The sequence below is a fragment of the Thamnophis sirtalis genome, unplaced genomic scaffold, assembly GCF_051295495.1.
Source record: "Thamnophis sirtalis isolate CommonGarterSnake01/CBP01778 unplaced genomic scaffold, rThaSir2_p1.2 scaffold_15, whole genome shotgun sequence".
NCBI lineage: Eukaryota > Metazoa > Chordata > Lepidosauria > Squamata > Natricidae > Thamnophis > Thamnophis sirtalis.
The window spans coordinates 41,423,453-41,448,689 of record NW_028261395.1 but is presented as its reverse complement, the minus strand read 5'-3'; the positions used below and the strand labels follow the sequence as shown (position 1 = coordinate 41,448,689).

Below are 25,237 nucleotides of genomic sequence, written 5' to 3'. Positions count from 1 at the left end.
ACATCTCAGGGTTCTCAAAACACTTCAGTGAGTTCTGATTGGCTGAAGACAAACTGGTCATTGGTGGGGCCAGGAAGAGGGGAAACCTGTCTGTATTTTTTGAGTGTGTCTTAACTGCAGCTAACATCTCTTTAGTAAAAGAACCTTTTGCTTCAACCAAATGTAGTCGAGGGTCTCTCTTTCTTAAGGGAGCAGATTGGGACAGGTCTGACACAAAAGCTGTAATAAAAGATTTACACTCAGTTTCACTTTCTTGGCGGCCGTGAAGGCATTTAAAGTATTCATTTAGCCACCTTTCCATTTGTTGCAAAAGGAGATCTATTGATATAATAACAGAATTGGAAAGGACCCTGGAGCTACTTCTAGTCCAACCTTGCTCAAGCAGGAGACCGTATATCATTTCAGACAAATGGACATCCAATCTCTTCTTTAAAACCTCCAGTGATGAAGCACTTACAACTTCTGAAGGCAACTTCTGTTCCCCTAGATAATTGTCCTCCTTGTTAGGAAGTTTCTCCTTAATTCCAGGCTGCTTCTCTCCTTGATTAGTTTCCATCCATTGCTTCTTGTCCTGCTTGCAGGTGCTTTGGAGAATAAGTGGACTTCCGGTTATTTGTGTCAACCCCTCAAATATTGGAACACAGCTATCATATCACCCATTTCTTTTCATTAAACTAGACAAACCCAATTCCTGCAACTGTTCTTCATATGTTTTAGCCTCCAGTCCCCTAATCCTCTTTGTTGCTCTCCTCTGCCCTCTTTGTAGAGTCTCTTTTCTATTGTAGCGACCCAAACTGGACGCAGTATTCCCAGTGTGACCTTACCAAGGCAATATGAAGACGTTGCAGGAAAGAAGCGGCAGCAATCCACTTCTTATATAATGGGATCTACAATAAGGTGACCAGAAGTCCCGCTTTCATCGGGACAGTCATGATTTCTAACAATTTGTCCCGTGTCCCGCAGTGTTTTAAGAAAGTCCCGATTTTGGCTTCATGTTGAAACTGCAGTGGATTTGCTTAAGAAATCCTAACCGGGGCAAGACAAAAGACACTCTGTCTAACCCCTCTCTATGTCTCAGTATTTTCATTGAAGATCTTAAAACATTAAAGCAAGAAAATGAACCCCCCCCCGGCCCCTTTTACTTCCTCTTATAAGAAAAGATGACCCAGTACCATAGAGCTCCAGGAAATACTTTGGCTAGAGAAGTAGCGACTGTTCCTTCCTGGATTTCCCAGAGAGGAGGGGCACAGAGGTTGGAGGTCGGCTCGTGTGGGGAAAATGGTGTATGTTTCTTTGAAAAATATTTCCCTGGGACTAATTTCACCACTTTAATTTGCTCAGTTCTTTGTATTAACATCTACATCATTCTGGATTGACTTGGAGTGCTTCTAAAGGCAAGCACAGAAAAAGAGTCACTGAAATGTATCATTTTAAAGGTCAGAAAGAACAGCAAACACTTCTCCAAGTCAAAATTATAGCATAAGGAAAGAAGAAGAAACTTTTCCAAATCTTTGATGGAAATGGCATCAAACTGAGCAGTAAAAAACACCGAAATGGAGCTGTGCATTTCACAAAGTTGTTCAGGGGTTCTTTTCAGTGTAGGGAGGGGGGGACCCTGGTCCTTTCATTCCCCATAGCAACTGAGGAAAGGCACAGGAAAAAGGGGGCATTTTCCTTCTGCCTTTCCCTCTTGCTAAATATTTTTAAAGAAAAGTTTAGAGTTTTAAAATGGATGTAAAAAGAGGTTTTTCCCTTTTTAATATAAATGATGATAGTCTATAAAGATTAATAGGTGTGAACCAGGGACGTGCAGTCACTAGAGGCAGGGGAGGCATGGCCTCACCAGTCATGAGGAAAAGGAATTTTAAAGAATTTTTAAAAAATAATTAAAGCCAAGGTAGTTGCTACCAGATTCACAGTGACTTGGAACAGTGCTTTGTGTTAACCATAGGAGGAGGCCAGAGAAATAGGGGCCTCCTGTGCATAAGGAATTTTTCGCCTTTTAAGAGTTAAGCAAGGGTTAACAAGCGAAAAATTCCTTATGCAAATGAGGCACGTATTCTCTCGCCTCCTGTAGAGGGCATTTTTAGAGGCTTTTTAGAGTTCTCTGGGAGCAACTAGCTCAGTCTGACAGAGCTCTGGCCTTTCATGAGGGGAGGGCAGGGCAGGGCAGGTAGAAGCAGAGTTGAAATCGTTTCTGAAACAGCTGGAAAAAGGTCCGTGTATGGGGAGGGGGGAGGAATTCAAAAAGTTTGATCAGAAGGCAGCAGGGGAAGGGGGGGTATGGTAGAGGAGCTGCTTTCAAGCCTTTGGAAAATATATCCAATCCAACCTCTGTGTTTGTGTTTGAGAGTGAGTGAATGAGAGAGGGATCGAAGTTCTCTGTGTGCGTGTGTCTGTTTGAGAGAGGGGGGGAGGGAGAGAGGGAGGAAGGAGGGGGAGGGAGAAGAAAAAAATGGGAAAACTTAATTTGCAAGGGGGAAAAATGCTGTCGCTTTAAATCGGAACTGAGCATGCCTGGCTGTGGAATTCTAAGAGCCAAGGTGGCGCAGTGGTTAAATGCAGCACTGCAGGCTACTGCTAGATCAGCAGTTCAGCGGTTCAAATCTCACCGGCTCAGGGTTGACTCAGCCTTCCATCCTTCCGAGGTGGGTAAAATGAGGACCCAGATTGTTGGGGGCAATATGCTGACTCTCTGTAAACCGCTTAGAGAGGGCTGAAAGCCCTATGAAGCGGTATATAAGTCTACTGCTATTGCTATTGCTATTCTGGGAGTTGAAGTCCACAAGTCTAAAAAGTGCCTCAACAGCCCTAAAGCTGACCGCACGTCACTGGTGTGAACAGAATTATATGTTTATTTATCCCAGCAAGATGAAAAGTAGGGATGGTTAAACTGATTGCTTTATTCAAAGAAAAGAACATATCTATTTTAGTTTCCATGTGGAAACCACTTTTAAATTTTGTCCTTGCGGTGGAAAAAAATGAAATTTGTGATTTTGATTTCCCTGATTAGATCGTTCGTTGTTATAGAATTGGGTAGTATATATTATTGTGTAAAAGTAAAAAGTTGAGGTTGTAATGTTATTATCTTCTACTGTGCTAAAAAAGAGTCAGAAGTCAATGCCTCCCCCCGCCCTTTTCCCCTTCGACCACACACTTTCTCCTTTTTCCCTTTTCCCACTCTTAATTTCCCCTTATTTTCATTTTTTTTGTCTTTTATATTCTGATAATAGCAATAGCAATAGCAGTAGACTTATATACCGCTTCATAGGCCTTTCAGGCCTCTCTAAGCGGTTTACAGAGAGTCAGCATATTGCCCCCAACAATCTGGGTCCTCATTTTACCCACCTCGGAAGGATGGAAGGCTGAGTCAACCCTGAGCCGGTGAGATTTGAACCGCTGACCTGCTGATCTAGCAGTAGCCTGCAGTGCTGCATTTAACCACTGCGCCACCTTGGCAACTTGCACAGAAATAGAAAATCATTTCTATTCACCTCCTCGTACCTCATTTTTTTTTCTCTGTAGCTTTTACGGAACCAGAACATGTTGGGTTATGCATGTGTATGTGCTATTTTAATTGTGATTTTGATCTCCCCCCCCCCCCCCGGTGCATATTCTGATAAACTAATAAAAATAATTAAGCAGGCGAGAAAGATGAAAAGTTAATGTGATTAAAGTTCACTTTTCATCTTCGTCCACCATCAGTGCCTTTCCCTCTTACTTTGGCCTTTTCTAGTGGAGTAAAAATAATATTTCTATCAAAGCTTCCTTCCGAGGGGAGAACTCCCAGAATGCCCAGAAATGGGCATTAAAGCCAACCCAAAAAAGAAAGACCCTATCCCAGAAATCTTGCTTCAAGCTGAATTTCCCCCCATTTCCCTCATTACACTTTAAAAAATCCTCTTCCATGTCTTCCTACTAAATGAGAGCCTTTTGGTGTAGTGGTGAAAGGGCTGGCCTCAGTGCCGGATTTAGATGAAAAGAGGCCCTAGGCTATTCCACTTATGAGGCGCTTTCATCTCCCATTTTTAAGTGGAAGAGCGGCTCTGCTCTGCGGCAAAGGCAGCGAAGCCAGCCACCTCCCCTGCTGCGCTCAGCTGCTCGGCTCGGCCCCCTCCCTCTCACCTGCCTGGCGGGGTCCGCGTCGATGGGGCGGCTACTGGGAGCGGCCGCACCTCTTGCCCGACCGCCGGTGCTGGGAACGTGGGCGGGCTCCCCAACTGCCGCGGCACTGGAACGATCTTAACCAATACATTTTTATGTTTGTTTATTAGTCATATGTGTAGAATTTCTCCTTATTTTCGGTTCAGTGTTTTAGTGTTCACTGTTTTTAGGATAGTGTAATTTTAATTTTGCTAACAATTTGAATGTAGGCCCCTCTTGATCTTGAGGCCCTAGGCTAAGGTGACCAGATTTTCAGATTGGTAAAGAGGGACACCTTTGACCGGGGGGGGGGGGGGGGTTGATTAAAAATTTTATACGGAGCAACAAAAATTTTCATACGACGCAAAAATAGTATTGTAATGTTTTTTTTTATTTCAACATAACTACAATTTACAAATATAAATTGTAACTGTTGCCAAACATCCGAATTTTGATCACATGACCATGAGGATGCTGCAACGGTCGCTAAGTGTGAAAATGGTCGCTAGGTGTGAAAAATGGTCATCAGTCACTTTTTTCAATGCCATTGTAACTTTGGTCACTATATCACCTTTCTTGCCACAGTTCTTAAATGAATAAATGCAGCTGATAAATTAGTAACATAAGTGAATCTGGTTTCCCCATTTGACTTTGTCAAAAGGTGATTATATGACCTCAGGACACTGAAACCATCATAAATACGAATCTGTTGCCAAACATCAAAAGTTTGATCGCGTGACCATGAGGATGCTGCAACAGTCGCTAAGTGTGAAAATGGTCGCTAAGTGTGAAAAATGGTCATCAGTCACTTTTTTCAATGCCATTGTAACTTTGGTCACTATACCACCTTTCTTGCCACAGTTCTTAAGTGAATCTTAAGTGAAGATGTTATATCTTAAGTGAATCTTAAGTCTTAAGTGAAGATGTTATACAGTAGAACCTCTGGTCACGAATGCTTCTGACCAAAATATTCACATTCTCCCCGCTGCTGATTTCCCCTTCTGCACCATTTTTTTTTTGTAAGCACCAAATTTCCAAAATTAGGTTTGATTCATGACCAAATCAGTTTGCGACCAAAGTTATGGAACGAATTATGGTTGTGACCAGAGGTTCTACTGTATTCATGTCTTTACATACTCTATATCACCTCAAAATGTTGCACAGCCTTCATAAGTTTCTAATACAGATAAAATTAAATACAACATCAAAACCATAAAAAAGTAAAATTAACCTGGCTGGAAAATCCTATTCCTGTCTTGCTATTATTACTGACACACTTGCTGCAATATTTGATGACTAAAAGAAAAAAATATATTGTTAAAGTGTGTATTATGTTCACTCCCATGTCTTGTCTGCTGCGTTGATTTTGAATTCATTAAAAGAGCTTATTTTACATCAAATCCCTCTCATATTATTCTCCTATGTTCAATAAACCCTAAGAGACAGCATACTATACATGAAATTCCTGTAACTGTATATTTAGTAAATTGTGGAGCTGGGTTTATCCAATTAACTCAGTTTTTGGACTTGAGTAATCACATACAATAAAGGAAATAAAACTATTTAGAATGAAATGTAGTTGGCTATTTCTGATTAAGGGTGTCATGCAGAAACAATTATAGTTTTGGTCAGGAAAATACCCTAAAAAAACCCTTTTGTTCTTTCAGGGTTTTTTTTAATGATTTTTCCATGGCACATCACATATTGTTTTGAATAAAAAAAACAGTAGCTGCACATTTTTAAAAACCTACATTATTTTAAAACGCATTAAAAAAGAAAAGAAAAAAAACCAGCACACTTACCAGAAAGTTTCTTTTCCCACCATATTGAGCAGTCCTCCAACCTCCGTGCCCCTCCCCTCTGGAAAATCCAGGAAGTAACACTGGCGACCCCTCTAGCCATTTCCTGCAGCTCTATGGTACTAGGATCATTTTTTTTTTCCTTATAAAATGAGGTAAACGCGATCGGCGTGGGGGGAGGGGAGAGGTCCGTTTTGTTGCTTTAACGTTTTAATATCTTCAGTGAAAGTACTGAGACAGAGAGAGAGGTTAGACAGGGTGTTTTTTGTCTTGCCCCGGTTAGGATTTCTTAAGCAAATCCACTGGGCTTCATGTTGAAAGCGGGAAAAATTGTTAAAAATCGGGACTGTCCCACTGAAATCGGGTCATCTGGTCACCCTACCCTAGGCTGAAGCCTAGTTAGCCTATAGGAAAATCCGGCCCTGGCTGGCCTACACACCAACGGAAGATGAGTTTGAGTCCTGCTTTTGGGCCAGTCGTTCTCTCTCAGCCCAACCCACCTCATAGGGTTGTTGTTATGTGGAAAATATTAAAAGGAAGATTAGGTATGTTTTCCGCCTCTCAGTTATTTGTAAAAATAAGACAGGTGGGATAAAAATCTAATAAATAATAAAAATAAATGAACCATAGACCATTTATTCTATCAGAACATCTTATTCCTAATCAATTCAATTGGATTATTCCTTCATGAGGATTGAAGGTAGCATTAACTAAAAAGTCACGATTTTTTTTTAAATTTTTAATCAAGAACACCCCCCCCCCCCCCGGTCAAAGGTGTCCTTCTTTACCAATGTTAAAATCTGGTCACCTTAATCTACAAGCTCCCCTAATCTGTAGAGAGCCAAGAAAATCACCTTGGCAGAAACATGGAAGAATTATAGCTAAAAAGGGCAAAAAAATATTTTATGTCCCGGGGAATATGATAATATTTGGAAGTGCCTGCTAAACTTATAACTCAATCTTCTTCTCTTTTGTTGTTGCCAAACAAATGTAGAAGAGTTAAAAACAGTAGAAATAAATCCATCCAGCTTGAAGAGAACTTCTGGTTTTACTTCATTTCTTAATTCCAAAATCAACTTTGAAAACAGAGGGAAGAAAGAGATTTCCTGCTTCTATTCAGCCATTATTTTTCTGGAATTTCTACAGGTGTACTCCGCCATGTTCTCCTGGATCTCTTGAAATGTCTTGTAGCTGGTTTCCGGGAGTACCCAGAAAATGTACAAAAAGGTGAAGATCAGAAAAGGCGAGCAAAGCAGCAAGAAGTAGGTCTCAAGGTAGGGCTAGAGACAGAAACAAAAGTTAAGAAATATTGTGATCAAACTTGGCAAGCCCACGAGTCACACACAATTCCGCGGTAAAGTCACCTCCATACTTTGAGATTATCAAAGGGTCTGTTTGTTGTGGTGCACCGAGCTGGCTGCAGAATCGGACAGTGAGGAGATTGGGGAGGAACATGGGCCAGTCTTACAGTCTGGGGAAGGCTCTGATGCGGGATCTGTGTCGGAGGCGGAGAGGGGGCCAGGACCACCTGGGAGTTATGTGCTGCCTCCGGAGCCTCCAGAGTTGGACATCAGCGAGGCAGAGGAACAGGCTCCCCCTGTTCCCTGTGCATGCATGCGCAGAGCTGCCAGAAGGCAGGAACAGTTAAGACAGAAAAGGTGACTTGGGAGTAAGGCTTGGAGGTAATTAGGCCCTCCTATACGACGTAAAGGAAAAGCAAAGGCACCTGAGTCTTTGCAGGAAGCAACTTTGTTCATAGTGGTCTGTTTTGATTTTTTGCTCCATGTGGCCTTGACAAGCCAATTGCCAAGTCTTTGTCAGTGTTTCAAGGAAGATAACGGTGGGTGCTTATCAGGTTTACCCCGAAAGACTTTGGCAGCCTACTGTAGGACTCTTGAACAACTCTTTGTGACTCATTACGGGCTCTGAATGAACACAAATCATAGCCTTTGAAATAAAAAGAGGGGTGTGGGGGAGTAAGTGTGTGTGTGTCAACTCCCTGCGTTGCCATGGGAGACAAAGAGGGGAAATGCATTCCACGCATACTGTCGGCTGGCGTCAGATCTCAGATTACTGCAGCAGGCTTGGAAGGGGTGCATCTTACAGGGGAATGTTATCGTGACACAGAACAGAGGTCAAGGTCAGAAATAAATCAAACAAAGCATAGACTTGACTGCGAACAAATCTTGCCTAATGATGCTCCCAATAAATGACTTATTTTTGTATTGAACCTTGATTCAATGCTCATGAATCGATTAGGGCATTTTTAGGAAATCTGACAGTGTGCTTTTTAATGTATCAGGAAGCCTAGGTCAGAACACCCTTACCTGAGTCAGAGTAAACAATATGTTTGTCAAAAAAAGGAGTCCCCAACTGAAAAACCCAGCTACCACATATGCGGACGCTCTGGATGACTGCAGGAACAATTCACCAATAATCAGATGGAAAATGGAAGCTGGGTGGAGAGAAGAGGGCAGGCCTTGTAATATATATTTTTTAAAAGCAAGAACCATGAAAGGCTCTCTTGGTCTTTCTCCACCTGTTAAGACGCTGTATCCCATCTGGTCACAAACCTGGTCCCATTATGAAGCCCTCTAATGAGATGATCACCAAAACAATGCTGCTGAAAGCCAACGTGGGAGTGTTGATCTATGGGGAAAAAGGAAACACGTGTGAGCTAACCATCAAAGCAGTAACACTTCCCCCCACTCCCCAATTTCATATCTTCAACAAACCTCCTATTCCACAGGTTTGGGAACCACATCTAGAGAAAACTGGCATTAACTCTATGTAATGGAGCAACTGGGTGAAATTAATGGATTGGTAAAATTGACCAACTAGATGAAATTCACAGATAGGTTAAATTGACAAACAGGACCAAATTGAGGGATTGATGAAATTGACGGATTGGTGCAAATGACAAACTGGCTGAAATTGACAGATTGGTGAAATTGACCAATTGGGTGAAATTGACAGATTATTGAAATTGATGGACTGGTGCAACTGACCAACTGAATGAAATTTAAGGATAGGTGAAATTGACCAACTAGATGAAATTCACAGATGGGTGAAATTGAGCTACAAGTCAAAATTGATGGATTGGTGCAAACCGGGTGAAATCGACAGACTGGTGAAATTGATGGTGAAATTGACCAACTGGATGAAATTCGCCAGATCAATTATAACTGGCTGGACAGGTTTGTGTGTGAGAAAAAGCATAGGGACATTAACAGGGGGCCACTCAATTGTCCTGGCACAGAGAGCAGGAACGTAACCCACCTGATAAGTGAAGACTAGGGCAATATATGAGATGCTACATATGAAGAAGCCACTCAAAAGGAGAAATCTCCGCCCCAAGGACTCAACAGTGAAGACCTAGGGAAAAAAAGCAAAGCAGAGGACGATTGACCCCATCAGGACCCTGGAGAAAAACTACCAAGAAGACCATGGGCCGCCAAGAACACAAACCAATAGATCATCAAACTACGGAGCCCACAATTCTTCATTGAGGCTAAAATATTTCCAGTGTTCACCTGTGCTATTGTGTTGTCACTAATTTGAACTCCTCCCTTCTGGTTGTATCGCTTTGGGGTACATCACCCTAAGTCGGTGGGGTGATGGAGGCAGCACAAAAAATGAACAAACCTGTAATCAAGCGGGATACGAGGTAACTTACAACTGTCAGAATCATCATCTGGATGGTCAAGAGTCCTGCTAATGGAACACGCCCCGCAGTTTTGGCAGATATTCCTAAAATTTTATAGCTTTGCTTGCTGAAAAAAAAAACCTGCAATGAAAGACAAAAGAGGGACACATAGGATTTGGGTCAGACTCTAAAAAACCCTCACAATTCTTCTAAGCAGATTCATCACCTGCAGACAGAATCTTGCTAAACTAAAGCACATAAACTTAGGCTCTGGGAACTATTAAGGAAGAGCCATCTTCACCTTATGTCAACCCTGAAGCTGACCTGACCGGAGCCATATTGGAGCTTCAGTGTTGCCACACTAGAGCTGAGGGACTCGGGGGAAGGGATTAGACATAGAGGGTTTTGTGTAGTCAAAATAAAATTCCTTCTCTTGAGAACTAAGAACATTCTCACACCTGGACCGTGGAAAGAGGAGATTGGACCATGTGACTGATTGTTTGGGGTTTGAGAAAAACATTCTCTTTTAAATAGGTGAAAAGCGTGGGTTCTGGATCCAGAAACTTTGTGTCTGGATAACAAGCCAGCCACTCAGCACTTTGGACAGACTCCAAATTTGAACCATGAAAAAGCAAATGGTATGCGAGATTGCTCGGGGAAGTCACTAACTGCGTTTATTGGTATAAATCGAGTTCCGGAGACCAAGACTATGACGGTGATGAGTTGCCACCGGAGGCGAGGGAAGCAAAGAAGTTTCCACACTGTCATGTTCTTCTGGCTGCTTTCGGCAAGGTGTTCTTGACGAAGTTCTTCCATCTCATCCTCCACGTTTTCTTTCCCTCTCAGCTTCTTCAAGGCTAAAGTTGGAGGAAGAGGAGGGGAAGACAAGAACATGTGCAAAGTGTTCTGACCGAGGCTTCCCAAGAGCCTGAGGCAGATTCCTGGTCCCGAGAAAAAACCCTTTTCTTAATTGACTGTGAATTCTGCTCATTCACATCCAGCAAAGTCTTTCGAGGGAGGATTTACAGTCACAGACCTTCTCTGGCTTGGAGATCTACCTGGCCGATATCTGCACAACTTGGCAAGGAGATTTGGAGAGTTACCAACCAATTAAGCGAACTAATTGTCTCCTTCAAACTCCATTCCCCTTTCACTCCTCTTTTATTCCCTCTGGGAGGGGCCGTTCATTGCCCACCTGTGGCCTTACTCCCAAGTCGAGTCGTTTTCCTTGGCTGTTCCCTTCGTCTGGCCACTCTGCGCATATGCACACTGGGAAGAGGCTCCAGCTGTTCTTCTGTCTCACTGATGTCTGACTCTGAAGGCAGCTGATAACTGTCAGACAGCCCTGGCCCCCTCTCTGCCTCTGACACAGAGCTCTCATCAGAGCCTTCCCCAGACTCCAGGACTGGTCCATGTTCCTCCCCAACCTCCACACTGTCCGAATCTGTTGTCAGCTCTGCTGGCCACTGGCGGGCCACAACAGAAAGGGGCTACATTTGGAAGGAGCCATCAGGTCTTGCAGATCTCAAGGGCAGAAGCTGGGCTACAGGCCTGATTCTCCCTTTGGCCCAAACAAACAGCTGATAAGGCTGTAACGCCAGACTCACATGGCCGTACCTTGTCTTGCTTTCTCTTCGTCATTCTGCTGCAAGTATAGAAACCTGGGACTTTCCGGAGAAGGCAGCAACAATATACTACTAACTATGGCAAATATGGCTGTAATGCCCACCAATGATGAGTAATCTATGGTAGAAAGAGAGAGAAGGAGAATGTTAGGAAGCTCCTGGTCCTACTTCATGTTTTAGAAGCAACTTTTCTCTTTTCAGCTTCCTTTCCCCTTACTTTGATTCCTCTGTGCTGGGACAATGGAAAGATACCCTCCCCAGCTTAGCATGACTTAAAGTTGTGGAGGTGGAGGTGAAAATACTTACATTCTTTGTTTCCCCAGATCTGGGGATTGGTTAAGATTTGGGCCAGAATGTATCCCCAGCTGACCGAGATGAGCAGACTGGTCACCAAGGTTCCCCTCAGGTCCAAGGAAGAGATTTCAATGATGTAGAGAGACATAGAGTAAGTAAATGTCCCTGTGGAATGAATTAAATATTGCATTTCAGTCTCAGCTTGCATTCTAGCGAGTGCCGAATTAAGGGGCATCTACGGTTTGCGGCTGGCCCTGAGATTTGCGGATTTAAATAAGAGGTGCCCTTATCAGCCCGTATCATGTGAACCCGTAGTAGCAGTGGCAGGAGTCTCTGCCCTCCCACCCGGACACTTTTGCACAAGCATGGGAGAGAGAGCATGCCCGTACTGGTATTTAAAAAATCAACAACCCACCATTGATTTAAATCTCCAAGTTAGGGAGTACTGGGTTGAAACAGTGCTAAACTGTCCAGTGCAGTATTCTCTTGTTCCAGCCTAGCACTCTGGTTTGGGCTGATAGCTCAAAATTGAACCCGGAGCCAAAAAATTAGAGTATGTGCAAAGAGACCCTGGTTTACCAGCCCCTTTCTCCCAGCCTGCTCTTCCTTCTCATTTCACGGGTCTGAATCTGACTGCCATCTCCTTTAACCAGATTTATTGAAGGGGAGACAGAGTTAGGCTGCAGAAACCTTGGCACATGGCTACAGGCAGTCCTTGATGTACGACCATGTCTGAGCCCAAAATTTCTGTTGCTAAGGGAGATAGTCACAAATGTGAAAATGCTCACAATTTACTGCTTTAACTGCTGTTGTACCTTTGAACAGTCACTAAATGAACTGTTGTAAGTCAAGGGCTAATTGTACATTTCCTTCTACATACAAACGATTTCTCCATTCATTAGGGAGATTGCTTCCTGGGGGATTCAGTGCCCTGTTTTCTTGCTAACGAAAGTAATAACTGCATATTCTATATTCAGAATATTTGCAAATCGCAGGCTTCGTGCAGGAATATTCAGATCTGGCTTTGCTGATTCTGTAACCACTTGATTTTAATAAAAGTAATATTTTACTTTCACGGAATTGGAGTTGAGGGTCTTTCTTTCCTAGACGCTCAATCAGGAGAAGCCTGACAGTAGGTTTCTTGGAGCCTCGGAATTAGGATAATCATTTGCAAATATTCTGAATGTAGAATATGCAGTCATATGTCAAGGACTGTTTGTAGCCACGTGCCAATATTTCTGCAACCCAACTCTCTGTCCCCTTCAATAAATCTGATTAAAGACTTCGAGGATTTTAGTCATAAGGAGATTCAGTCAGATTCAGTCCTAATGCTCTAATTGCTTGGCTCCAGGTTCAGAATATTTGCAAATGACCATCCTGATTCCTAGGCTCCAAGAAATTCACTGTCAGGCTTCTCCCGACTTGAGCGTTTAGGAAAGAAAGACCCTCAACTCCAGGTCTGAAGGACAGGATTACTTTTACTAAAGTCAAGCGGTTACAGCATTAGCAAAGCCGGATCTGAATATTCCTGCAGAAAGCCTGTGATTTTCCCTCTTCCTGGGCTCTCCCCACTTCACCTCTTTGATGGAGTTTCACATTCTGTTCTCACGGCTCCGTCCTTGATTGGTTGGTCTGCTCCAAATTGACAGCTTTGGTTCCTGTCACCATGACATCCCGCCTCCTATCTCCCCAATCCTACTCTTTACTTCCCTAATCCTTAACTCCTAAATTGAGGAACATTTAATGCAAAGGCAGAGTTCATCCCCTTTTGGGGGGGAAGCTTATAATAAAGTGGTCAAAGACTCACCTGACACTATCCCCACAAAAAAACGAGTAAAGAGGCTGAATGCAAAGTGCTTTAAAACGGAATCAAAACACAAGGTGGTAGACGAAAAAATACTAATTCCGTTGCTAATAAAGATGGTGAATTTTCTGAAAAGACACGGAAAGAGACACATTCAAGGAAATAGGAATCGCAAAAATGTTATTTTTTTTTAGTCCTGAACTACCAACAGCATCCTGATTTTATTTTATTTTATTTTTATTTTTTTTATTTCAAAAGAAAACTAAACCTTTTTTTAATACATCAAATATACAGAATTTTAATCTTTATAAAGCGATAAAGTCAGGCCTGCATTTATACTCCTTTTAGAATTTTGGCCTGCCACACTTTCTCTTATTTCATTATGCTGTTTCTTTAAGTATAGTCGATGGGAGGGGGGAATAGAAGGAGTAGGATTGTGGAATGTATTATTTTCATTCTTTAATAGAAGCCAAGGTCATCCTTTGTCTCCACACTTTCACACCTGACTGGAATTAAAGAGAAGATCTCGAGTTCTCGTTTTCTTTGTATTGATTTATACTCTACAACGGGTGTTACCACTTCGTTTTCTATTCTTTTCCTTGAAGCTTATTCGAGCTTAAATTAGCTAATGCACTTTTTTTTAATGGATTCATCGTCCCGCTTGAAGCTAACATAAATAGATACAGTGCCCATGGATCCAGTCCTCAAGACTGTCTTCTAGTCCAACCCCCTGCCTAGACAGGAAACCCTATACTGTTTCAGACAGATGGCTATCCAACATCTTCTTAAAGACTTGCAGTGTTGGGGCATTCACAACTTCTGGAGGCAAATTCTGTTCCACTGATTGTTCTAACTGTGAGGAAATTTCTCTTCAGTTCTAAGTTGTTTCTCTCTTTGATTAGTTTCCACCCATTGCTTCTTGCTCTACCCTCTGGTGCCTTGGAGAACAGTTTGACTCACTTTTCTTTGGGGCGGCCCCTGAGATATCAGAAGACTGCTATCATGTCTCCCCTAGTCCTTCTTTCTCTTAAACTAGACATACCCAGTTCCTGCAACCGTTCTTCATATATTTTAGTCTCCAGTCCCCTAAACCTCTTTGTTGCTCTTCTCTGCACTCTTTCCAGAGTATCCACATCTTTTCTACATCGTGGCGACCAAAACTGGATGCTGTATTCAAAGTGTGGCCTTACTAAGGCCTAACAAAGTGGTATTAACCCTTCATGTGATCTTGATTCTATCCCTCTGTTTATGCAGCCTAGAACTGTGTTGGCTTTACATGCCAATGTATGACACCCATGCCAACAGCAACACCCAAAATGTAGCAGTTTGTTGTATATCCACAACCCAGAAATTCTGCCTACTATACCTGCCATATCTGTCTGCTAGGCAGCCCCAAAGATACACCCCCAAAACAGCTCCAATGGGGAATAAAATGGTGAGGAGGAGGAAGAACTTCAAACGCACAGCGTCTGTCTCGTTTCCTTCCTTCAGAAGATTCACCAACTGCATCTCTACCTTAAAAACATAAATTGGAAAACCACATCAAGAACACAGAACGGTGCTGCAATTCCTTCCCAGCAGCCTCCTTCTACTTCACCTAACACATCCCTGCGAGGTAGGCTGGCCAGTGGGCAGTCCCTACGGAAAAACCCAGATGCTGAAGGAATCTGGAGCAGAGATGCTAAATAAATTGATTTATTTATTTTTGAAAACTCTGGGACATTTCCCTCTCTGTTGCCTCCAAACAAGGCGGCCACTGTGAAGGGCAGGTGAGGCCTGCCGGGTGGAAAACCATATCTGGGTTTTCTCTTGAAGGAAAACAAACCATGGTTTCCCAAAGGTGCTTTTTTCAAGAGGCAACTGGACTTTCTTGGTTTTTCTTTGGAAGACGTTTCTCTTCTCATCCAAGAAGCTTCTTCAGCTCCGACTGGACGGTGGGGAAGGGAAGGACTTAGGTTCCTAACAGACAGCTGGTCATTTGCATCTTTTTAGAGAATCACTGAGGCCACTTGGAAGGGAAGGGAGGGGAGGGAAAGGGGAAGAAGGGGAAGGTAAGGGAGGGAAAAGGAAGAAAAGGAAAGGAAAGGAAGGAAGGGGAGGGAAAGGAAAGGAAAAGAAAGAGGAAAGGGATAGAAAAGGAAAGAAGAGGAAGGGAAGGAAGGGGAAAGAAGGAAGGGGAAGGGAATGAAGGGGAAGGGAAGGAAAGGAAAGGGAAAGAAAGAGGAAAGGGATAGAAAGGGAAGGAAGGGGAAAGAAGGAAGGGGAAGGGGAAGGGAAGGGAAGGAAGGGGAAGGGAACGGAAGGGAAGGAAAGGAAAGGGAAAGAAGGGGAAGGAAGGGGAGGGAGGGGAGGTGACAGAAAGGGAAAGAAAAAGGAGAAAAAAAGGGAAGGGGAGTGAGAAAAGTGGAGGGGAGAGGACAAGGCAGGTAACACCATTTGAAAACCTGATGGGGTGGGATAAACCCAGAGGTGGGTTTCACATTTTGTTACCACCGGTTTGCCCCGCCCGTCTGTGTGGCCTTCCGCAGATGCCCTGTGCTTGCGCACACGCCTTCTGCACCCAGCCTCAAAAACGTGCCTAAAGAGGATAACGTAGAGCCGGGGAGGGTGGGTGAACCGGTCCGAACTGGCTGAATACCACCTCTGGATAAGCCAGGATGCAGGGTCCATGAAAGACGCTGGGTCCACACAGAGCATCCTCAGCAACCCTAATGCACGAAGGCGGGTTGTATGAATGACTGCAAAGTCCCAACCAAGGTCTACCCCGCAACAACCAGCGGGGCTCACTTACCACAACAGGATTATTGATCATGAAGTAGATGTATCCATGCTGCAAACTCCCCAAACTGGACCCCATTACTGAGAGAATGAGCGGGAGGGTCAGTTTCTATGGGAAGGTACAGGAGGAGGAGGAAAACAACAACACAATTCCTTCAGTGGAAAGCAGAAAAACCAACACAACATCCACAACACATCTTACACCTCCTCTCTCCTCTCACCCTTCCAATTTCTGGCTTGGATGGGAAGAAGGCCGATCTTCCTCACCTTCTCTTCTGTTAGGGAAAGCTAATTATTTTCCCCACGTTAGTTTGGACTCCTAGCATCTCGTGGTGGTGTCTCATCCATAAAGAAATCAGCTGAGCTTTAGGAGTTTCCCAAGATTTTTTAGGCACTGCAATTTGTTTTTTAAATACAGTTGCGAGTTGATCCTCTTCAGAAAGGCTTTATAATTTCTCTGCCCTGCCTTGCCCCGGAGCTTAGAAATAACCATGGATCAAGAAAAACCACAACATCAGCAGCCCTTCAAACTCACATTACTTTTGAGTGTGGGTTCGGGTTCCTCATTGTCCTCCATCCTTCCGGGAAGATCAAGGGAAACCCTTGTTCGAACAAAAGCAAGTTTTTTTACAAATCATTCTCCCCCGAATCCAGGCAGAAAACCTCCACAAACTCTCTTCCTTGATGATTACATGGTAGACTGCGGTGGATCAGGGAGGCTCCAAAGAGCCTGTTGCCAATGGTGGACGTTGGCTTGAGAGCTTCCTGTTCAATTCCTAATTGTTGTAATAAATTCCCCAAATTAATTGGCACCCTCCCTGTCCTTCCTCCACCAGCGCATTTGGAGGAGGCCAGTCTTCAAATTTTAGATTTTGAGGCTGGAAATATATTTTTTTTAAAGCCAACTTACTATTTTTTGGGAGAAAAAACACAGCTGTCTTTTCTTTCGAATGAAAAATGCTGGAGCAGCAGAGAGAGCCAATCAGGGAAAGGAGGCAGGAACATTCCGGGGAAAGCAGAATGGCAGTTAGGTGGCTGTTTTGCATAAATTTACATCCGGGGATTCCACTTTCAAGGGGTTGAAATTCTTTTTTTTTATTGAATTTTTTAAAAAAAAGCTTTTACAAATATTTACCTCACCTCCCCACCCGAACCCAACCCCCCCAACCTCCCCCCCCCCAACTTCCCAGAACAAATACAGGGTATAAATCTTTAACAAGCATATACTAAAATAAACTTAAGGAATGTTTTTATTATCTTTCATTTGAGCTTTAACTACTCTTTTGTTAGGCTAACTCTAAACAGATTATACCGTTCCTCGCTTTTTCAGTCATAAACTATCTGGAATTTCTTAGTCCCATATTTATTTTGAATATAGCCAATCCATCTTCTCCACTCCAGTTTATATTTCTCATCTGAGTGGTCCTTAAGATATGCTGATATTTGGGAAGAAGGCGAGGCTTAGCAGTGAGAAGACGGAGTTTCAGGCTATTCCTGAAATTCCCCTATTCCGAAGGAAATTGGACGGGTCGTTTTGGACCCAAGCTGTCCCGGAGAGACAGTGAAAGGTTGGAGGAGATCCAGTGACCTCAGAGACATTCGCAAAGTCTCTGGGGGGCTTGGAATTTAACCTCCTTTGCCAGTTAGCTGTAAGCTAACCGAAACTGCAGGTTGCTCCTAAGAATGGTGGGAGTGTTTTCAACTGGTAAGCTGATTTTATTACTCAAAGAGATACAGTCCGCATTAAAATTTAAGCTAATTGAAACCAAAGAACAGAAGAATCTAGTGGCGAATTGTTTTTTTTTTATGGGTTTATGGCCGGTGGTTACCCTATTTCTTAAATGTTTTGAATGCTATTTACGTGGATAAAGGAAAGATTACTTCAACATTCCCTCTGACTTTCCTTAAGTGGGCTGTAAACCAATTTACTATAATTTGGCTTCTTACAATTTGACACTTTTATTGCTTGGCTGTGTTGGTCTAAAATCAGATAAGATTGCACAGCTCCCAGCGTGTTCTTACTTGCAAATATCTTAAAGCTTCTAGCTGGGTCACAACATGGCATCTATACATGCTTCAAATGATTCGTTTCAAATGATTTTCTCCGCATTTCAAAAGTTGTTTGACACATATGAAAGATTTGAAAAAAAGCTGGACTATTTGTTGTTTTTAACATTAAAATATGAAGAAAAAAGTGAGAACGTTGAATGTTTGAATGTTCCTGAAATACAAATGAAGAATGTCAGAAATGAAGTTTCTCAACTTGCTGACACGCTGGGCGTCTGGTTTACTTTGGAGGGAGAAAGAGATGCAACGCTTGAAAGGGGGGCAGCCATACAGAAGATTTATTTCAAAAGACAAAGCACAGGAGGAATGAGAAGCATTAAAGAATCTATATTTTATGAAACATCATTTGCAGAATTTTCGATACCACCCTTGAAAATTAAAGACAAGCTGAAAAGTGCAACAAGCCTAGGACAACGTTATTACATCAGAGGTATCCTAAGCAAAAGGTGCGAAGATATTCCTGTTTGGACTTGCTTATAAAAACATTTGGTGAATTTGTTCCACGAATGGCAATAGGACTAAGGAGGTTTTGTTATTGGAGAGATATAGGCTGATAGATGGAAGAATACAATTCAAAATTAGCTAAATCTAATTACTCTTATTTGTAATAGACATAGCTGAATAATAACTGATATTGATAGTAATGTATATAATGTGGAGTTGATATGATAAATAATAATTGGATATGAGAAGGGAAGGTTGGAAATATTTTTGGACCATATACAAAGGTTATTAATCACAATAATTATCACTATTAAAAAATAAAATAAAATATATACAGTTAAATGTTAACTAATATGGGGAAAATATTACGATATACGATATAATTACATAAAGAAGGGAGAATGATAATAAACTATACTGCATGGAAGATGGAATTTTGGGTATTAAATATTATGGATGTTCAGCTAAAACAGGATATGAGGATTTGATGTTAATGGAGGATTTTACAAACAAGTAAATGAAATGTCAGCATGTGGTTATGGATTAAATCTTTGGCATAGTTAAGGATGAAGGATGTTTAAATAACTGTAGTCAACTAAAAGTGGAGGTATAATGATGTCAATATGGTAAACATTTGAGTTAAGATATTTGAATTAATATGAATTAATGGAAGAGATGCACCAAAACATGTTGCAACCAGCTGATATACTTTTTTTATAATATATACCTGTGTTTTTTTTTCTTTTGTTTTTCTTTTGTTTTTCTTTTTTTCCCCTGCCTTGTTTTTTTTGTTCTTTTTGTCTTCTTTGTTTGTTTTTTCTTTTCCCACTGGTGTGGGCATGTGTTGTTTAAGTAACAAAAATTATTATTATTATTGTACAATTGTATCACAGCGGCCAGTTGTTTCGCCGGATTTGGCATTGGTTACTAGTCGGGCCCCAACCAGGGGCTTGGGACGTCGTAACGTATTTTCGTAATATGCGTGCAGATCCAAGCAGTGCGGCTTTTTGCATTTGACTGATGGTGATTTTGTCAATTTTTAACTGTTTTAAATGTAATTCCAGTGCTTTTGGAATAGCACCCAGTGTGCCAATTACCACTGGAATTACCACTGCTGGTTTGTGCCATAGTCGTTGAATTTCGATTTTTAAGTCCTGGTATCTTGCGATTTTTTCATGTTCCTTCTCGGCGACCCTGCTATCACCTGGTATTGCGATGTCTATGATTGTGACCTTATTTTTCTCAACCAGTGTGATGTCTGGTGTATTATGCGCCAGTATTTTGTCGGTTTGTATACGGAAATCCCACAAGATCTTGACCATCTGATTTTCTGTGACTTTTTCAGGCTGATGTTCCCACCAGTTTGTTGCTGTTTTAATATTATAATTTTTGCACAAATTCCAATGGATCATTTGTGCTACTGAATTGTGCCGCAATTTATAATCAGTCTGCGCTATTTTTTTACAGCAGCTGAGTATGTGATCAACAGTTTCATCAGCTTCTTTGCAAAGTCTGCATTTGGCATCATCAGAGGATTTATTATTATTATTATTATTATTATTATTATTATTATTATTATTATTATTATTATTATTATTATTATTATTATTTTTAAATAACAATTATAGTCAAATGAAAATAGATATATGATGATGGTGACATGTATGAATATTTGAGTTAAAATGCTTGCGTTAACATGAATTATGTTTGTTGACTGTGGAAGAGATGCACAAAAGTCTATTGTAACCAACTGATACACTTTCTATAGCATGTAAAGAAGGATGTTGTATTTGTTTTAAATTAAAAATTTTAAAAATTTAATTAAAAAAAAGATATGCTGATATTTTAGCCGTCTCTGCTAAGTTTGTTACTTTTAATGTCCATTCTTGAATAGTAGGCAAATCTTCCTTCTTCCAGTATTGCGCCACCAGCAGTCTTGCTGGTGGCGCAAGAGCCAAGGTGGCGCAGTGGTTAAATGCAGCACTGCAGGCTACTGCTAGATCAGCAGGTCAGCGGTTCAAATCTCACCGGCTCAGGGTTGACTCAGCCTTCCATCCTTCCGAGGTGGGTAAAATGAGGACCCAGATTGTTGGGGGCAATATGCTGACTCTCTGTAAACCGCTTAGAGAGGCCTGAAAGGCCTATGAAGCGGTATATAAGTCTACTGCTATTGCTGCCATTATTAAGTACAAAATCAAATTAGTCTCTATAACAGTACAATCAGTAGTTATACCTAACAGGAATAACTGAGGGGTAAACTTTATCCTCTTTTTAAGAATATTTTGCATAATTCACCGTATTTTTATCCAGAATGCTTTAACCCTTTTACAAGTCCACCATATATGGTAATATGTAGCATCAACACAATCACATCTCCAGCATTTAGGTTGTAAATTCGGATACATGTAAGCTGGTTTTTTAGGGTCTAAATTCCATCTATAAAACATCTTATAAAAGTTCTCTCTCAGATTTTGGGCTTGCGTGAATTTTACATTTCTTACCCATATCTTTTCCCATGTATCCAACATTATTGGTTCTTCAAAATTTTGTGCCCACTTTATCGTACAATCTTTGACTAGTTCTGTTTCCGAATCCATTTCTATTAATACATTATATACCCTTTTTTATATGCATTTGACTTTGATCCCTAATTTGTTTTAGTAAATTATCCTCATTTTGCGTAATACCAATTTTCTGATCTTTTTTCCATCTGGCCTGTAACTGTCCATACTGAAACCATGTTTGGATTACCTTTTCCTCTTTTAGTATATTCAAGGGTTTTAGCTGTAATACACCTCTCTCTATAGTGAGAAGCTGTCTGTATGTAATTACATCCTATTTTTGTGCTATGCTATTGCATGTCTGGGAATTGCCCGCATAGGTATCTTGTCGTTTAGTTTATGTTGATATTTTTTCCAGACATGCAGTAGAGCATTCCTTAAAATATGACTTTTAAAATTCTTATCCACCTTCTTGTCATATAACAGATAAGCATGCCAACCATATACCAAATCATGCCCTTCGATGTTAAGTGTTCTATCGTCTGTTGAATTAATCCAATCACTGATTAGTGATAAAACTACTGCTTCATAGTATAATTTTAAATTTGGCAATTTAAAACCTCCTCTCTCACGTACATCTTGCATTATTTTAAGTTTTATTCTCAGCTTCTTCCCTGCCCAAACAAATTTGTTAATACCCTTCTGCCATTCAAGCAAATTTGCATCTTTTTAAAGTATTGGTATCATTTGAAAAAGAAATAGAAATTTAGGCAAGACATTCATTTTCACTGCTGCTATTCTTCCCAACAAAGATAATTGTAATTTTTCCCAATTTTTCATCTCTACCTCTATACTATGCCATAGTGGCTCATAATTATACTTATATAGTTTCCCGTTTGAGGTTGAGATGTAAACTCCTAGATATTTAATCTTTTTAACTATTTCACATCCTGTCATTTTTTCTAAGTCTTCCCTTTGATTAGTGTTCATATTTTTAACTAGCAACTTTGTTTTTCCTAGGTTTATTTTAAACCCAGATACTTGGCCATATTGATTAATCATATTCATTAAGACCTTGATAGATTTCTCTGGTTGGATTAATGTTATAACCAAGTCGTCCGCAAATGCACGTAGTCTATATTTTAATGCCTAATCTTGATTCCCTGTAAATCATCTGACCCCCGTATTTTATTCAACAATAATTCCAGGGTTATAATAAACAATAATGGTGATAGAGGGCAGCCCTGTCTTGTACCTTTCTCGATTTTAAATGGTTCTGTTAAACTTCCATTGACTATAATTTGTGCTGTTTGTTCCTGATATATTGCTTTGATTGATTGATTGTAGAAAATACTCTCCTATTTGCATCTTTTGCATTGTTTTCATTAAAAATTGCCAATTCACTCGATCAAAGGCTTTCTTGGCATCTAAAAATATAAGCGCTGCGGGGATTTGGTTATTCTTTCCCAAATATTCCAGTATATTAACAATTTGTCTTACGTTACTTCTCATTTGTCTCCCTTGTATAAAACCGGTTTGATCATTATGAATCAGTTGGTGAATAACCAACATTAACCCATTCGCTAATATTTTTGTAAAAATTTATATTAAGTAATGATATAGGTCTATAATTTTTTGGTTGAGTAAGACCTGTGAATTCTTTAACCATTGTGTGTGTTTGTTGCAAAGCTTGTTGCTTTTTTAACTCTTGTTCCATATGCCTAGTGACGACGCGGGTTTCCCTTTGCTCTTTCGCTTCTTCTAGTTTCGACAGAAGAAGTTAGTCCAGCAATACTGATCCTTGGATATCTTGCTGTCTGTTCCGTCCTTCTTGTTCTCTTTCTCTGGGTCCTGGAGGGGGGGATGTCCAGCCTTCAGTATATTGCTATAAAAATCTTTAGCCTTCCATACTGAGTTAAGACGATATCTTGGTCACTGGTAATTAACTGCTAACCCAGCTGGAGCTTCCCATCTAAATTGTAACTGACGGTTTTTGAGCTCATCCACTAAGAAGGCATAGTCTTTTCTTGATCTCAACATTTTGGGTGGTATTTCCTTCAAAACAGTCACCTCCTGACCCCCAATTTGCAACTTGGTTTTATAAGACTCTTGCAATATTCCTCATATCCCTTGTGGCAAAATACACCACAATGTCCCTTGGGAGTTGTTTTTGTCCAGCAAGCCAGGAATTAACATGATATATCTTGTCAATTTGCCAGTCAAAGTCCCCTCCTGGCCGTCCCATCAGTTGATCAAAAGCTTCTGAGAAGATCTCCTTCAGATTTTCTTGGTTTTTCTCTTTAAGGCCCCTTATCCTTAAAGCAAATTCCATCTGTCTATACTGCAACATTATAATTTTATTTTCTGCATCATCAACCTTGCATTGGGACACATCCATTTTTGTTACCAGGTTAATATTGGAATCACCAAGATCTTCCAATTTGTCCTCGATTCCTGATAAGCATTTAAAAGCCTCTAAAATATCATCTCTAATTTCTTGGTTACGAATCTGGACCAAACCCATAACTTCTTCTGACAAGTCCTTAAAAGCAACAGAGATCTTTTCCTTTATTTTAATTTCCATCACAGCTGCATGATTTTTTTAAAGCATCATTTAATTCTTTTTGCAGTATTTTTCGAGTCAAAGGTTCCCCAGCAGGAGTAGGAGGGGGTTGGGAGGGGAGTAATGACTGTAATTTAGATGCCGGAGCAGGTGAACTTCCAGCGCTTTTCGAGGTATTAATCGGTTTTTGCTTAGAAGCCATTTCCTCAGTTAATCTTATCTTGCACCCAGTTAATAAATCCAGGCAAGCCGCTTGTTCGAGTAACTACTCTGCAGTTTACTAATAAATCACTACTGATTTAATGATCTTTAGATGATCTTGAACTCTATAATAGTTTGAGCTCTGTGAAAATCTGTAACATCACAGCACAACCACACCTACAAAACTGTTCGGCGCCATCTTTGTCTTTCTGCCACGTAGTTAATCAGAAGGAATTTTTAGAAAAATGGAGTTAAAGTCTGTAATACATAAAATTAGAAGTACTCCGGTATTTTTTTGCCCGTGTTGGAATCAGGTATAAATCAATAGTTGAGCTGAGGGTGGACGTATGCCTTCGTTCTGCAAAAAGGCAGAAAAAATCCCTGGTGCAGATAATTCACTGGGTTATAGGGCGGCTCAAACCTTCCACACCCCAGATTTATCTCCTGGGGGAGGTTGAATGGAGCACTTCCCAAACTCAGCTTCTCACCTCTCCTTCTATGCCCGAAGGAGAGGTAATCAATCTGTCAAACAGCTGATGGATGCTGTTTAGACAGCTTAACGCATCAATGGGTTTGGAGCTGCTAAAAACGAAACAACTCCCACAGACAATGCCAACCGGAAGTTCCCTTTCAGGGGGTTGAAATTCTTGTTGCTAAGTGAGACCTTTGTTAAGTGAGCTTTGCGCCAACTTGTGACCCTTGGGACACTGAGACTGTCATAAATATGAGACAATTGCCAAGCATCTCTCTCTTGATCATATGACCATGGAGATGCTGCAACAGGCATAAGTCTGAAAAATGGTCATAAGTCACTCTTTTCCGGTGCCGGTGCCACTTTAGTCATTAAATGAACCGCTGAAAGTCAAGGACTACCTATATTTTAGACCTGTTGTGTAAGTGGAGGAGAATTTATCGGTTTTTTTTAAAAAAAAATCCTTTTTTCAGAATCCAGTCAGCGTGGATTATGTATGTTTCAATTTCATTTGCTATTTAAGTTGGTTTTTTTCTGTTTTTTCCTTTTTTTTGCGTACAATCACAGACACACACCCATTTTTTTTGTTATTAGTGTTGGATGTATGTTTTTCTGTTTTTCATCTTATTCTTGTTGATAAAACAAATAAACTTATGTAAATGGAGTCGAGGGTCTCTCTTTCCTTGGGGATCAGATTGGGCAGTAATAAAAGCTGTAATAAAAAATTTACACTCAGTTTCACTTTCCAGAAACTGAGGGGGGGACAACAGGTGATAAGCACAGAAACTGGGAACCAGTTTGCACTAGAATCCAAGGCCAGGTACCATTAGAAATAATGTGGACTACTCCGAAACATCTCAGGGTTCTCAAAACACTTCATCAAGTTCTGATTGGCTGAAG

The 25,237-nt window shown here is 41.0% G+C and overlaps 1 protein-coding gene across 2 annotated transcripts; it reads right to left on the bottom strand.

Moving 5' to 3' along the window:
- Positions 1–6,971: 6,971 nt before the first annotated feature.
- LOC148042579 (solute carrier family 2, facilitated glucose transporter member 7-like) lies at positions 6,972–16,439 on the bottom strand. Of its 2 annotated transcripts, none has more exons than XM_087701839.1 (11): positions 16,103–16,439; positions 14,678–14,826; positions 13,315–13,439; positions 11,520–11,672; positions 11,206–11,331; positions 10,258–10,445; positions 9,619–9,729; positions 9,222–9,317; positions 8,516–8,591; positions 8,270–8,397; positions 6,972–7,222 (listed from the first exon to the last, which is right to left on the bottom strand). In XM_087701839.1, the coding sequence occupies exons 1-11, from the start codon at positions 16,166–16,168 to the stop codon at positions 7,055–7,057; spliced, it is 1,386 nt and encodes a 461-aa protein (XP_087557965.1). In that variant the 5' UTR covers positions 16,169–16,439; the 3' UTR covers positions 6,972–7,054. The 2 variants fall into 2 exon arrangements, with proteins under 2 accessions (XP_087557965.1, XP_087557966.1); XM_087701840.1 differs by having other exon boundaries at positions 10,291–10,445.
- Positions 16,440–25,237: the final 8,798 nt, after the last annotated feature.

Excerpts from the sequence above, each read along its gene's own strand:
- LOC148042579 (XM_087701839.1), bottom strand. The coding sequence starts at position 16,168 with ATGGGGTCCAGTTTGGGGAGTTTGCAGCATGGATACATCTACTTCATG. Across the intron at positions 13,440-14,677 it reads CTAGCAGACAGATATGGCAG|AAAATTCACCATCTTTATTA; the intron begins GTATAGTAGGCA and ends GTGTCTTTTCAG. Across the intron at positions 11,332-11,519 it reads GATCTGGGGAAACAAAGAAT|ATTACTCATCATTGGTGGGC; the intron begins GTAAGTATTTTC and ends TTTCTACCATAG.